The sequence below is a fragment of the Hylobates moloch genome, unplaced genomic scaffold, assembly GCF_009828535.3.
Source record: "Hylobates moloch isolate HMO894 unplaced genomic scaffold, HMol_V3 SCAFFOLD_4, whole genome shotgun sequence".
NCBI classification, from domain to species: domain Eukaryota; kingdom Metazoa; phylum Chordata; class Mammalia; order Primates; family Hylobatidae; genus Hylobates; species Hylobates moloch.
The window spans coordinates 79,826,102-79,842,825 of record NW_026652279.1 but is presented as its reverse complement, the minus strand read 5'-3'; the positions used below and the strand labels follow the sequence as shown (position 1 = coordinate 79,842,825).

The following is a 16,724-nucleotide window of genomic DNA, read 5'->3' as shown; positions in this document are numbered from 1 at the left end:
TAATGTATTCCATGACCCCACTTGTTTAATTTGTTGGGATTAACTATATGCTATTTGTTTGTACTGAGATTTTGTTTTTTTTTTTTAAATTACAGGTTATTTGTAAAAGACTATAGTGTATTATGGCATGTCACAGGCTGGCTACCAGGCATCAAAGCCATAAAGAGTTAAACTTTTTACATCATTAGGGTAACATTTTCTAAATTACTTTTCCTCAGGAGATGGAACCCTTTCAGTCTGAAAATGTTAATGCTCCCTCTTCCCTTCAAAATGGGTCATTTGCTCTTCTTGCCTATTGGTAGAATTAGCTATATTATAGAATCCAGAAAATTTTAAACATCTGTTATGAATTTAAACGGGTTTAATAATATAGGAGAACTTTTTGAATGACCTTGTATCTGTCATTTAGACTGCCATTTATTTATAATAAGTCTCGCAATTGTTCTGAATAATTAAAAAGTAATTTATCCTGGGCTTCCTTTTTATTTCATTAAAGATATGCAAAGTCACATGCAGTATGTAAAAATAAATCTATATACTATAATCCATGGATTACTTAAGACTTTTAACAATCTTTCTTTAAGTATTCTATATGTGTTGATTGCCACCATCAAGTTTTAAAAGTTGTCTTTTGAGTAATTGTAAGCAGAACACAATTCACAATAGTGCTTAGTGCTTTTTTGAACCCATTAATCTCCTGAGTGACATTTATATATATATCTATGAATTATATTAACTACTTCATCTACATTTGAATACAAAATTACTTAAATTGATGATAGAAAGCATTCTTTAGTAGGTGAGAGCGAAGTGATTATTCTCTTTTTAGTTGAGTTCAATTGAGTATAATATCAGAGTTTTGTCTTATGCTTATAATCATAGGCATGTTTCCTAAGACTTAAATTTAAGATCAAACCACCTTGTGGATAGCTAATCATATGGTATTATAAGATTTTCTTAATTTGTTTATAGCAATGTAAGCAATTTAAAATAATCACAGTGATAAAAGTGGACATTTCTGAATTATTTGAGTGTATCACCCTCTTTGAAACAATATTTATTCAATACCTAAGTTCTGAGAACTTCCATTAAAAATCTAACCATTAAAAATATAAAATCACCAGCCTGATCAACATGGTGAAACCCCATCTCTGACAAAAATACAAAAATCAGCCAAGCATGGTGGCACTCGACTGTATTTACAGCTACTTGAGAGGCTGGGGTAGAAGGGTGCTTGAGCCTGAGAGGTTGAGGCTGCAGCGGAGGTGATCGCACCACTGCACTCCAGCCTGGGTGACAGAGTGAGACCCTGTCTCAAGGAAAAAAAAAGTATATATATACATATATATTAATATACACACAAATTAAAGAATATATATTAAAACATGCTCCCTTAAAAGATAGATAATATAGGAAATTCTCACCTTAAAATGATTGAAGGTTCTTTGTTTGCAAGTAACAGCAACAGACTGTGGCTTACTTCACTCAAGGTTCAGATCTCAGAGAATGTAAGTGGCTTTGGTTCTGTCGTATGTTCTCCACCATGGTATGAACCCTACCACTGCTCACTGCTAAAAGAAGTCAGATGTGTTGATTTGTAATCCTACACGTACTGCCCATAATGAGAGAGCAGAAATTTCCTCAAAAGAAGAGAAAGTGATTGTTGGATAGAAAGCCCTCACACATTTCTTCTGTGAATCACCCGTTTCCAAAATATATTTTTAAATCTATCTGTTTGGAAGAGTAGGTAATGAATGGCTTTCTTGAACTTTGGACAATGACTTCCACAGAATTCAGGGCTCTGGAAGTAGTAATTTCCAGTAAAGAAAGCTGCTGCACTCTGAATTCTGATTTTTCTCTTACTGGGTGAATGTGGACCACATAACACTCAGAATGAACCTCAATTGCTTCATCTATAAAATGGAGATGCAAGGACTTGTCTATTTCTGTTACTCAGTTCTGGTGGTGACCACCTCACATTTCTAAAAGTACTATGGAAAACGAAAAGCGCTCTCTATATATGAATAAAGGAGGTGAAACTAGAGAGAAAGCTATGGAAGACAAGTAGCTCAATCTGTTCCCCTTTTAATCATTGAAACAGAGTTCTGATACTACAACAGAAGAAATGGTTCCTGTGTTATAATTTTGCTGACTCATCAGGAAACAAAGGATTAAGGTTCATCTACCTTAAAGACAAACATTACAGATTTATATTCGAGCAAGTTTATTGTTATTCTGAGTCAGGCTGTTTGTGGGATACTGTAGGGCCTGGAGAAGTTGGGAGTAAAGAAAGCTTTAGAAAGCAAGAGGAGCTGGGTTTGCTCTAAGATAGAGGATATGGGGAAAAAAAAGAACACAAATGAGTGGCATTTATTGAATGTTCTGTCCATTCCGAGTAGTTGATACGCACTGTCTCTTGTAATCCTCAAAATAACTCAAAGAAGTAGTAACTTTATATCTGTTTTACATGTGTGAAAATGTAGGCAGTAACTATTGAGTAACTTATCCAGTAAGTGGGAAACTGGTCTGTAAACCCAGATATGAAACTCTTATCCTCTAAGCAAAAGATATCTGTTCTCCTTCCTCTTAAAATCTGTTATTCTACCAAACAAGTATAATAAAAGGCAAGGTGAAAGCAATTTGTGTGCAGGGATGTTCTTTGAAATATGTGTGAAGGTGTGCATGCTATGTGGAAAACACACACTATTTTATAACTGGCAGTAAAGTATATATCCAGTTTAACAGTTTTGTCACTTGCTGGTGCTCAAATATGTTTCTATTAAATTACATAATATTCAATATGGCTGATGCACATGAGTAATTGATAGAAGTAAGGAGAACAGTAGACGTCTAGTGATACTATATTGCTAAATAGCCCTGCTACAAATAGTTTTTGCTCACAGCCTGTGGTTCCAGAAAGATGAAGTCTAAAGAATCAGTAAGATTTTTGGCAGATATTGCTGTAGGCTGTGGTGGGAGCCACAGAAGTTATGTAGTGTCCCCTGAAATGTCCTTTGTTATTCTGCTCGAAGAAGTACTCATTCCTCATCTAACTGTAGTCCACTTTTAAGGAAGAAGCTTTATCTACTTAATTTTGGAAGAGTAAAAACCATGGCACTGTCCAAAAGATAAATTATATTTTTTATATTTCATTAAGCTCCATGTAATCCTAGATATGGCTCATATGCTGCTAGCTTACTTCTCATATTTTGTGCATGAATTCATTTGTATTAGAAGGCTACTGAAACTGATTATTAATTTTTCCTCCTTTTTGGAATATTATATGATGTTATGCTTAAAATAGCTAAGAACTATTCACATATGCAAAAATAATTGTGCCATTCATTAGTTAAAAAGTCTATAAAACATATCTTGGCAAAATATTTACAGGTATTTTCCTGATTGTAGCTGACTGATTTTTATCAGTTACTTTTGAGATAAAAATTGTTACCCTTCCTGGATTAATTAAATTGAATAAATTCTGATGGGAAAGTTTAGCCTATATCCTTAGACCTTGCATTTTCCACTGAGAGAGATTATGCAAAAGAGCATTATAAGTGTACTAAAATTTGACATTTAAAAGAATTTGTTATGGCCCATTATTTCCTCTAACAATGAAAACGTGAAGGCAGCAGACGTGAATAAATCAATAAGCATGCTTTCGATACAGCAGCCATGTTTTTGGTTTATTCAGCTCTGCTGTTAATGCACTGGGGAAAAAAAAAAACAGTATCATTTTGAGTGATTTATAAAAATGTTTTTCTGATTATATCATTTCATTGTTTATAGCTTTTAACAATTCCAACATACTGATTCTGGTGTTTTGAAACAAACACATCTTGCCATCTGATGTATTCTCTTTATTCTGCTATTTGGCATCTCTGAATAAATACATTATTACTTTCAGGTGGGAAAGGTGGAAAAAAGAAGAAAAATAAAAACTCTTCGAAACCACAGAAAAACAATGGATCCACTTGGGCCAATGTCCCACTACCTCCTCCCCCAGTCCAGCCCCTTCCTGGTACAGAGCTGGAACACTATGCAGTGGAACAACAAGAAAATGGGTAAAGATATTTTATATACTAACAAAATGGCCAGGGCTCTCCTCTCCTCTCTGTTGTTCATTTTTGCCATCATCTTATGCTCTCTTACTGTTTCCTTTGCCCCCCACCACCATGCTCATTGCATTTCCCCCTCTTTTATTGTTTGTACTGTCTATATATTTTTAGCTGATAAATACAAAACAGCACATATTGAGGACTGAGAATCCTTGGCCTTCAAGTGCCTTAGATTGTCTGCAATCATGATAATGCAGCCTCCATTTATAATATTGCTTGTTAGTTTGAAAGCAAGTACCCACAGCTCTGTGAACTAAAGAGCCACTCCTGAGAAGGGCTGAAAAGGGAATTAAAATAACCTTCTTCATCATCCCTTGCAGTTCTCTAATGACTTGATGTCTGGCCATAGCAGGGCGCCACTGTAGAGCACCATCACAATGGGATAATTGTAGGGACCTGGCCAGTGGGTAGAACTTTAATCATCAGCTCTGATGGGAATTTAGGGGCCAGAACAATAACAGAGCCAATGCACACTCGGTAATGAAACCTTTTTAAGTTACAAAATTTTCTTCGAGGGTCTTTAAATGGGACCAGTTTCCTTATTCTTTCCCAGATGTCTCACAAGAGTTAGTTTTCCTCTGTTACTTTAAGCCTTAATTGATTTTAAATTCAAAGACACTGATATTTTTTATCCTCTAATTCCAAGAAAAAAAAATTGGTCAAAAATCCTGTTCTAGTTTAATAATTCTGAATGCTTTGTCTTCCTTATAATTAATTCCCAGGTCACTATTTATATTGAGTGGGCCTTTATGTAAGCTAAAAATATAGAATAAAAGCAGTTTTTCTTTTCACAGGTTTTTTTTTTACTTAGAAATATTTATATATTAAAATAAATCCATGTATTTCTATAATGGTTGTTTATTATCTTGGTTTAAAAAATCACATATACATGTTTATAAATTTTGTCTTCATCCTCTTTTCTTTGTACATAACTCTTGTCTTTGAGGTCTTCAGATTAATTTTTCTAACTAGAATTTTCTATGTCATAACATTGGCTTCCTTTAATGATATCATTTGCCTTTTTTGATAAAATAAAATATATATACATATATGCTCTATATATGCATTACATATGTATACACACACACACGAATATTTTTTGTCTATGTCTTCCTTTCCCTCCAAAAGCCTTCATTTGTCTCTCTGAGACTGTAGCGCTTATTACATATGCATATTTTGTTATTTTACTTCTTTTAAGTTCACATTTGAAATGGGAAACTAAAAGCATATCCTGTGTCCTCTTTCTCTAACTTAAAAAATGAAATTCTGTATATGATCTTAATTTATATTAATGTTATAAATGTGTCAGTGTCACATAAATCATGAGCAAAGAAAAACGAAAGATGTGTATTCCACAAGAGATTACTACAGAGCTTAGAAATCTGCATTTTAAAAGCTATAGTCAGAGGCTACAGAAATGGGGACTTGTAAAATGGGAAGAGAAAGTAGTGCTGCTAAAGCTTTATATGCATAAAGTCTTGAACTCATATCACATGAAAACTGTGGATAATTTGGAGGGTTTTTTTTCCCATTGAGTCTACTAAAAAATACATAGACTATAATAATTCCTGTAACCCCCTGCAATAAAACCAATTAAAATCAATGCTAAACTTCTCACTTAGTTCAAAGATAATAATCTTGCAGTGGAATTGAAAATATTCATGAAATAGTAGATGGTGCAAATTTTTATTATTTAACACAAATTATTTTCAGTATAATTAAGATATAAAACACAAAATTGTTTCTACATATTTGGAAACTTTATATATATATACGTATATACGCGTACGTATATACGTATACGTATATATACGTGTATATATGTATGTATTTTGAGTTACCTTCAAGTTTTTGTTTGTCTTAAATACCTAGTATTTGCTAAAAAAAAGTTATCATTCTTACTAAAAATAGTGGTTAGATCTTAGCCAGTCATTAATATTGACAACAAAATTCAATTTCCTTATTTTTTGGGCTCAGTTTTTAAAAGGCTAACACTAGAAAATTATTACTTTAATTATTTATAATAAAAACATGTATTTAAAGTTAATATAAAAAGAACAAAAATTAATCGATTGGGCATGATTTTGTCCATTTTTTGATATTCTTTATACCTTTATGTTTTCTAATCGGTAAACCATATGATACTGAAAAAGAAAGATTATTGAACACAGTAGAGTATGCCACTATTCATAATATTAAGTAATTCAAAAAAGAAATCTTCAGAATTATCTTCTAGGAAATTTTTCTATAATTTAGAACCTTCATAATTCAGGTTTAAGCTTTTCTTGATATACAAAATATAAAAACTTCAGATACTTTTTTTTGCTCTTGATACTATTAGAGATCAGACACTAAACACTACCCTGCTTCTGACACACACACATGCACACATGCAAACACACACAATTTTGTATGATAAGCCTTAGCTGAGCAATGCGGAAGAACTAGTAATTTCCCCACAGAAAGGGGCTATCATATATACCAGGGAAGCCAGGGGAAAGCTTGTAGAAGTTAAGTTTTGAGGTGAATCTAGAATCATTTACTCACAAATAATAGAAAAACATTTGGTGGCTGTTGGATGCCAGGCACTGAGCCAAAAATAAGGACAAAGATAACAAGAAAACGTCTCTGTCCAAAAGTGGTCTAGCATTAGAATAGATTGTTAGTCAACAACTATAACAAAATTTTACTATTGTTGTGATTTTCTATGCAAATGGAGACAAATTTCTCTGACCAAAGACCAAAAAAAAAAAAAAAAGAAAAAAAAGAAAAGAAATATAATACAATGAACAATGAAAGACGAGAAAACAGGAAATAGCACATAGTCCCATTAGTCTTCCTTTTGAAACCCCATCCTCTTTTCATGAAGGTTATCTGCCTTAACTAAACTGTTGTTTTGGTTATTCCTAAAGCTTGCTCCTCTATTGTAGTACTCCTCATATTGCACTTAATTGCTTGTCTGTGTCCTTTATCAATTTGTTGCTGATGTATGACGCTTGTCGAGTTTGAAAACTGCATAGGGTGGCTGGGCACGGTGGCTCACGCCTGTAATCCTAGCACTTTGGGAGGCCGAGGCAGGTGGATCATGAGGTCAAGAGATCGAGACCATCCTTGATAACACGGTGAAATCCCGTCTCTACTAAAAATACAAAAAATTAGCCAGGCGAGGTGGGGGGTGCCTGTAGTCCCAGCTACTTGGGAGGCTGAGGCAGGAGAATGGCGTGAACCCGGGAGGCAGAGTTTGCAGTGAGCCGAGATCACGCCACTGCACTCCATCCTGGGTGACAGAGCAAGACTGTGTCTCAAAAAAAAAAAGAAAACTGCATAGGGTAGGAGATAATCTAAGAAGACGTTTTGAAGCCAATTGTGAAGCCTTGTATGTCATATTGGAGTTCTGATGTTTGAGTACAGATGATGGATTGGAGGATGTGAGGCTGGGGCAGGTAGATAAAGCATGGAATATTGCAGCAGAATGGCTAATATCATGTAAATGATAAGGGAATAAAACAAAGCAAGGGCAATGGGATGGAGGAAAGGTAAGTATTTAGGAGATACACCCAGCTAATGGTAATCATCACCTTGAAAATAGTGTCTCTAGTTTTTTGTTACAATATTTAGTATTATTTCTAAAAGCTTAGCTATCATCAATTTTCATTCTAAGCCTTTCCCCACAATATCAAAATAAATATCAAAATAAAATAAAAAGTATCAATATCAAAAGTTATCAAACAATTGATATTGTTTGATAAGTATTTGTTAATTTAGGAATACAGCAATGATGGCAATGTTTTCTCCTATCACTATTCTTCTCTCCGCTTGACAAAAATATATCAAAATGTATTAATCCCTAGCCATAAATACAGTGCATTTTATTATAGTCATATCATTCCAGGAAGAATTCAATGGTAATTAAATTGAAAAGTGGGGCTTTCCTTTGCTACTGCAGTTAGAGATTGGCAAGCTTCTGCCAGTGTTGAACTTTATTGTATTTTTATTAGTAATTTGGTATTTGTGTCTGGCCTTTTACAAGTTCATTCACATGCAACATTGATTTGTTGTCATCTTTATCATTAATTGCCAGGCAAGACAGATAATACGATGCCTCATAGTTCTCTGACAATAAGTCAAAGAACAAAACCTTCTCCAGGAAAGGTTGATCAAAAAATCTTTGGTTTGGCATTAGCAGCATTTTCACAGTTGTTTTCAATGTTACTACAAGAAAAAGTTGAAATTCTGTCACTCAAATAAGATGTATATCTGTAAAATATGAAGGAAACTATAAAAGCAGGGCTACACTTCATAAAATTTATAGAGTCATCTGTCACTTTCTCATCCTTCTTCGGTAACTACATGAAACCTAAGTATTTGTTGCTTGCAGTGGATTAAGACATGAACACCAGGGAGATAACAGACCATCCTTCTCCTTCATGTGATATACAACATGCCCCAACTTTCCTTCATTTATTCTTTCAGGTTCTTCTAGTCTTTTCTTTTATCTCTTTTTCCATTTTTCCTCTTTTGGCACATGGTAAGTAGATGGATCTGTGGACATTTTTCAGCTTCGCTATCCCAAAGGAGTAAAGAATTTGCTCCTTGTTCTAAATTATTTTTACAAAAAAAATGACACAGAAAAATTGACGATAACTGGCTAGGCGCGGTGGCTCACGCCTGTAATCCCAGCACTTTGGGAGGCCGAAGCAGTCAGATCACGAGATCAGGAGATCGAGACCATCCAGCTAACACGGTGAAACCCCATCTCTACTAAAAATGCAAAAAATTAGCCAGGCATGGTGGCGGGCGCCTGTAGTCCCAGCTACTTGGGAGGCTGAGGCAGGAGAATGGCGTGAATCTGGGAGGCAGAGCTTGCAGTGAGCCGAGATGGCCCCACTGCACTCCAGCCTGGGGGACAGAGCAAGACTCTGTCTCAAAAAAAAAAAAAAAAAAAAAAAGGAAAAGAAAAATTGGTGATAACATTAATTCTAGTTACTGGGAATAGCTAATGGAATATGTTTTAGTTAATGCATTAAGCAATGCGTTTGACTAAAGTCAAAACCAATATTTATATGGTTAGGCTCTCCTTGGCCTGACATTATTTGATTAATAAAAATGAATTGAGTACACCAAATTATAACTTTCTTATGTTTTCTTGGCACATGATGCATATAACACATATTTCTTCTAATATATTCTCTATGAATTTTCATTTCATGTGTATATCCCCATTAGATTTTCAAAAATAAGGATATCTTACTACCTATGGAGTTTCAGAAAAATCTTAGGACATAATAGACTAGTTCCATTTGTAAAACTGAATATGTAAACATTTTCTTTCTTTTTTCCAAGGTATGATATCCTTGGCAATGAACAAGTGTAAGGAAAGTGCACCTATTACTTTTTGGCAAAAAAAGGGACTCTTCTGTAGTAAGATTTACAAAGTAAATTTATACTTTGTAATAGATACTTAGTTATATCTAGTTATGAAGCAGAACAGCAAGCACATTTCATATTGAAAATAGTTCTCTTTTGATTAGCCTCCTCTTACGTATTTCTGTTTAGCTTAATAATGTGGCTTAAGTCAGATAAATAAATTATGAAAAAAGAACAAAGCATTCTAATTAGTGGAACGACTTGTGTGTTTTCAAATCAAATCAATACATCATATGTTTAAGACTCTTTTTAAGGTGTTATATTAGATGTAACAAAACAAGAACAGTTCAATGTCATAACTAATGCACTTGAGGAAAAGGCATTATAAACATGTGAAAAGTTAAATACTAAAATAAATTAGTCAAGAGTTACAGAAACCAACACTGGAAACGACACAAGACTGTATATAATCAATTTTCAAGGAAATGTGCATCAAGGAAACCTTCATACAGGATACGGGATTCAGCCTGTGTCTTGATGGATTTGTAAGATTAAGATAGGTAAAATTGGAGGAGTACAGCTTATTGGAAATAAGTTGGTTCTTATAAATAAATGCACCAGGATGGGAAAAAAAGTACAAAGAAAGATGAAAACAAACTAATTTATTTGAGCAGGAGATTCTTGCTATAAAAACTGTCTGAAAAGGTAGATTGAGGCTTAGACACATTCAATGGATGGAATAAAGAGAAGTAAATCTCTTTATTCAGACCATTCTGATATTTTCATAGATGAATTTAAAAGTTGGGCAGGATTGATTAGAGGAGGGAAAAACTAAAAGCAGAAAATCCCACCAGGACAGTGAGTTACAATATTTTAAAGCAATAGGATCTTTTTTCTGTGTGAAATTTAATTGTGACCTCCAACATATAAAACAGATAAAAATGGCATCAATTTTTTAGAGCAGTATGTCTTTTAAATTCAGATTAGCTCTCATTATATAGTCAATTAAATAGGAATACAGTTTAAATGATGGTATTTTCTAGTATAAAAATTGCTATTTGTAACACATTAGTGTGTATCTGTTGTTTATAATGTCTAATATTATAATAGATATTTAGGAGGAAATATTCCTATCAAACCTTACAGGGCTTCTGAAACAGGGTCTTGCAACTCATTTAGGTAGCCTCAGCAAGAGAAGAAAATGGCCATGGAAATGAAAATAAAGGAGTTAAATTTATAACTAACTTTGAAGGAAGAATCTTTGGAATTCGGGAAAAAGAATTCAGGGGTCTAAGGAAATTGAACATCCAAAGATGATATTACTCCCCCAAAAAACCAAACAAACAAACACACACCCTTTCTGTAACTATCTGCCGCCCACAGGGAAATTTCAAACTCCTTGTAGGGGCTGATAAGGCCGTCAGTGACCAGCCTATCCCTAACTCTCTTGCCTCTTCCATGGCCAACTTTCTTCTTTCTTTGCCAGCTCTTGGCATTTAGGGAAGTATTTGAACTCTTCAAATTCCTTTCTCTTCCTCTGGGCTTCCACACGTGTTGTTTAAAATGTTCCTTTACTGGTGGTCAACATAGCCCTGCCCAACTCCAAAACTAGTTTAGACCTCCTGCTTTCTACTTTTATGGCATCCTGCATCATTGATTATTTGTTTAATATCTGCTTTCCCCACTGAAATGTATGCTCTGTGAAATAGATTCAGGACCCTGACACATAACTGTCCAAAAAAATAAATTTAGAGTCTATTTCTACATCTGTTTTAGGCTCACAGCAAAATTGAGCAGAAGGTACAGATTTATCCCAGCCCCCACATATTGATAGCCTCCCCAGCTATCATCATTCTTCACCAGAGTGGTACATTTGTTACAACTGATGCACCTACACTGACACATCATCATCACCCAGAGTCCATAGTTTACATTAGGGTTCTGTGTTGCACGGTCTATGGATTTGGACAAATGTAATACATGTATCCCCCATTCTTTTATACTACAGAGTGGTTTCACTGTCCTAAAATTCTTCTGTGCTCTGCCTGTCCATGGCTTCCTCTCATCTAGCCCCTGGAAACTACTCATCTTTTTTCCTGTCTCCGTACTGTTGCCTTTTCCAGGGTGTCAAGTAGCTGGAATCTTATTGTGTGTACCTTTTTCAGACCTTTCACTTGGTGATAGGCGTTCAAGTTTCTCCCATGTCTTTTTATGGCTTGACAGCTCATTTCTTTTTAGTAACGAATAATATTCCATTGCATGGATGTACTGCAGTTTATTTATCCATCTACCTACTGGGAGACATGTTGGTTGCTTCCAAATTTTGGCAAGTATGAATAATACCAATAAAAATATACATGTTCAAGTTTTATGATAAATTCAGCTTTTAAACAGAATAAATGAAAAGGTATTCAAGTGAAAATACTCAAGAATCATCTGGACATTTATAAGTTACTCTTTGTAAGAGAGATCAAGTCTAGAGATATACATTTCTGATATTTACTAATATCACAGTTTCCCTAATGAATATCTCCCATGTACCAGAAAATGTATAAGGTGCAAGAAGTAGATGAGAATTACAGCTTTCTTGAATTTAAGAATCTCACAAAATAGTGAGAGAAAAGAGACACAGAAACAGATAATCTCAATATAATATGAGGAGTACTACAATATAAGTATTATGGAATTGCAATTAATTCCATTTGGAGTGGGGAAGAGAAGACTTCACAAAACGGATGACATTTGAAGTGACTCTGGTTGAAGGAAGAGTAGGCACTTATAAGCAAGGGATTTGAGAACAGTCATAAACAGACGCAGACTTTAGAAAAAATTAGAGTATATGGACGTTGAGGAAATAGTGCGAGATTAAGCTAGAAAGATGGGTTTATCAGACGAGGATGGGTTTTTTAGACCCAGCTAATGAGTTGGAGAGGTTTTTTTTTTTAATACTAGTTATAATCACTGAATAATTTTAGGCTTAAGCGTGATGTGAATGAAGATTTCAGAGATATAATTCTGCTGCACGTGTGTAAGAAAGGGCGGAAGAGAAGATGACACTGAAAGAGTAGGAAAGCTAATGAGCTTGTTTACAGCAGGAAACTGATGTGTGATTGTGGGAGTGGGGGGTGAAGTTTGGAGAAAGATTCACTAGATATTTAAGAGGCTGAATTTAAAAGACCACTATATCCAATAATATTATTTATCTTTTCCTTGTCTGTGTTTAAAACGATGTTATAATCCATTTGATTTCTGAAAGTATTCAGACTACAGAGAATTGAAATAAAAAAGCTAGGCCGGGCGCGGTGGCTCACGCCTGTAATCCCAGCACTTTGGGAGGCCGAGGCGGGCAGATCACGAGGTCAGGAGATCGAGACCATCCTGGCTAACACGGTGAAACCCCGTCTCTACTAAAAATACAAAAAATTAGCCGGGCGAGGTGGCGGGCGCCTGTAGTCCCAGCTACGCAGGAGGCTGAGGCAAGAGAATGGCATGAACTCCGGGGCGCAGAGCCTGCAGTGAGCTGAGATCACGCCACTGCACTCTAGCCTGGGCGACAGCGAGACTCCGTCTCAAAAAAAAAAAAAAAAAAAAAAAAAAGCTACTGATTTTGTCTCATGGTTAAAACTTCTTGGATTAATTTTCTATATTCGCAGACCACAGTCCCTAAAAAAAAATACAGTTTTAAAATAATTGTTATATTTTATACTCAAAATTTGTTAAAAGGATAGATCTCATGTTAAACATTTTACTACAATAAAAGTATTATTTGTATTTTATACGGCAAGGTTTCAAACTCCTGTTTTATGATTTGCATTTGGATGACAAGATAAAGAGGACATTAGTTTCTACTGAGAAAATTAAGAGAATCAAAGAGATACTGAATGCATTTATATCATAGTCTTTTAATGACATATGGAATGAAAGATTATCAGATATCTTGAACAAGAACAAGTAAAATTCTCCAATACTTCTTAGATAATCAATCAGCGATATTGGCATGTAATGTTGGTGCACAAGTATGAACAGGAGAAGGAAGCAGTTAAATCTACAAGCACTAAATTCATTAATTGTCTTTAATTAGCAATTTGGTTTTTCCACATGAGTAAGTTTGTTGGGAAGTTATTGCCTCTTGTAACTGTGGGGTAACAATTAGCTAATAAGGTCTTTTAAGAATAAATTGAGATATTGAGATAACAGATGTAATTACAATTAGAAATTAAGATAACAGCCAGGTGATTTACTGTGGTGACACCAACAGCTTCAGGAAGAAATAAACCGAGAGAACATTTCAGATACCACGTGGTTGCTACTTATTGCCAGTATAATTGTGTACATGTATGTGTATGTGTATTTGTGTCAATGTGCGTATTTTTCTCATTTAATTTCAGCTACGACAGTGATAGCTGGTGCCCACCATTGCCAGTACAAACTTACTTACACCAAGGTCTGGAAGATGAACTGGAAGAAGATGATGATAGGGTCCCAACACCTCCTGTTCGAGGCGTGGCTTCTTCTCCTGCTATCTCCTTTGGACAGCAGTCCACTGCGACTCTTACTCCATCCCCACGGGAGGAGATGCAACCCATGCTGCAGGCTCACCTGGATGAGTTGACAAGAGCCTATCAGTTCGATATAGCAAAACAAACATGGTAAATATCTTCATTAAGTCAAGAGACCCATGCTTTCAACACATGGAAATTTTTTTTGGAATAAATTCACAAGAGATTATGATAGAACTACACAACTAGGGTTAAAAGTGATTTTGTATAACTCCTTAATCATTTAGATAAATGTATCCACTGAAGAAATGTTAAATAATTTGGCCAAAACTAGAACTAGAACTAGAACTGGAACTGGAGCTGAAACTGGAACTAGAACTAGAACTGGAACTAGAACTAGAACTAGAACTAGAACTGAAACTAGAACTAGAGCAAGATAAATCTGCTGTATTTCAGGCTAAAGTGCTCTTGGCTACACCAGAATCTTTTCTAATTAATGGTTTATCTTCAATTAGCTTATCATTGAACTCACATCCCATGATGTAATAAAAGACTCCTTTTAGATTCCTCAAAGTGCCTGTGATTAATTCTGCATGTGGTTGTCCATATGTAAATGTGGGCTTCTGCAAATCACATATGGTCAGTATTAGTTATTAAAAGACTCTCTTTACCTGAGTTAAATGCAACAGAGAAAAAAACCAACAATACTAGTATCAGTAAATGCATAAAAAGCAGGAGTAAATCAAAAAATTCACATTTCTTTTTCTAATCTATAAACTTTTATAAACTATAGGTGTCAGTTTACCTAGGTATCCTGTGGAATTAACACAGATATATAAATGGGACTAACTCTAACAATTTTATACAGGATTTTTCTTATTCAATCTTTCTATTTTAATTATTTTCAAATCCCAGGCTTTTATATCACTTTTAAATCTCCATGTCATACTCCAGTTTTCTTCTGTTGATTTACACTTTGTGCTTAAAGTCTGAGTAAATTTTTTAAATAGTATTTGTTGTGTTTTTTAAATTGTTCTAGCCATGGGGATAAATAATTCTTATTCTCATTATTAAAGAAGTATTTATTTTTAAAATACAGCTAACTGTACATAGAAAGAGATACCAAAAGGAGGAGTATTACTTAAAGATTATTACAAACAGCCTCTTTTCTTAAGACATTCTTGAACATTTTCCAACAGTCATCAGATGCTTTCTCAAAGGTCAAAGACAATTTACCGTTAAACGCTATTATTTTTCATCAATCTGCTTTTTATAAAACATCACTATGTAAGTTGAAGCCAGCTGCTTCAAGAGCCATAGGGCTTCCTTCACGTTAACTAATGAAGCAATGCAGTTTGGTCATCTAAAGCACAGACTCAGGCCGAAGGGTTCTCAAATTTGCCTACATTTTAGAACCATTTGGATAACCTTAAAATATATTGGTACCTGGGCTCCACTCCCAGAGAAAGATTCTGACTGCCATGATCTGGAATTTGACTGGGACAGCCAAGGTTGGGACCACTGCCGTGGAGATGAACCTGTCTGTCTTACTAGCTGCATGACTTTGGGAAACTTGCTAAACATTTATATGCTATAGTTTCCCCATGTGTAAAATGATGGTGATAATAGTAATTAGCTCATATAGGAAATTAGAGGGCAGTCTCCAAGACCACCTATATTTCTGATACAAGTACAAGTTTCAAGGGTCCCCAAGCCCACCCTGAAGTTCGAGAATTCTCTATAGTAAGTCATAGAACTCACCAAAAGATTTTACACTCAAAGCTACAGTCTATTACAGTGAAAAGATATGCATTAAAATCAGCCAAAAGAAGAAATGCATGGGACATGGTCCTGGAAAATTCCAAAAGTAGAGCTTCCAGTTGTCCTCTCAGTGGAAGCATAGACAGCGTTACTTTCCCAACAAAGAGTGTGACATTACACACCATGGAGAATTGCCAACTAGGGATGGGCACACCTTCCTTGAGGTCCTGTGACTTCATTTTGGCTCTGTCACACAGACATTGTTGACTACCCACATGGGTGACCTCAATTTCCGGCCCCTCCAGAGGCTGAGGTGACACCGTGCAACTCCAAGCCCCACCATAATCATATTGCGATGCTTTTGGAGTAGCCTAAGGCCTCTAGGTAAGCAGAGAGACTTTTATCACACAGGACATTCTAAGGGCTTAGAGATGACCTCCCAGGAGTAGAGGGCAAAGGCCTAACCTCTCTTGGGTCGAGGTTCAATTCTTTGTTACATATCCTAGTTTTTGTGAGAATGAAATGAGTATGAACTTATATACTACTGTCCCTGGCTGTATGTTTGTTAGCTGTTATTATTTAGAAAGCCCCAGGTTTTCACCCCTGAGTTGTTCACTTCTGTCTTCCCATACTTAGAAGAGTGTCTCACTTAGTAAGTGCTTGATAGATATTTGCTAAAAGAATGAACAAATTAGTTCATCTCCACCTGCTCCAAATACTCATAGAGGACACCCTGTTCCTTCTTCTGAGTGTGTTCCTACTCAACCAGCAATCTTTCAGAACGCCTTGGCTGACTCCACGTCTGGGAGTTATGAGCTTGCATGTGCTTCTGGTTTGGAAGTGACTCTCCATCTGGGTAGCACATCAACACCATAGGACTGTTTAACAAATAATAATTCCCAGACTCCACCTCCCAGGATCTGTTTCTGTTGATTCGTGAAGTAAACAGCACAGTGCCTGTCACTAGAAGATATTTATA

The 16,724-nt window shown here is 35.3% G+C and overlaps 1 protein-coding gene across 6 annotated transcripts in view; it reads left to right on the top strand.

Moving 5' to 3' along the window:
* Window positions 1-16,724, top strand: part of ROBO2 (roundabout guidance receptor 2) — a 635,780-nt gene that overhangs the window by 589,925 nt on the left and 29,131 nt on the right. For all 6 annotated transcript variants that reach the window (XM_032150412.2, XM_032755092.2, XM_032755094.2 and 3 more), the window contains 2 exons: window positions 3,908-4,064; window positions 13,874-14,134. In XM_032150412.2, the coding sequence (XP_032006303.1) occupies window positions 3,908-4,064; window positions 13,874-14,134 (418 nt within the window). The remainder of the gene's footprint in view (window positions 1-3,907; window positions 4,065-13,873; window positions 14,135-16,724) is intronic.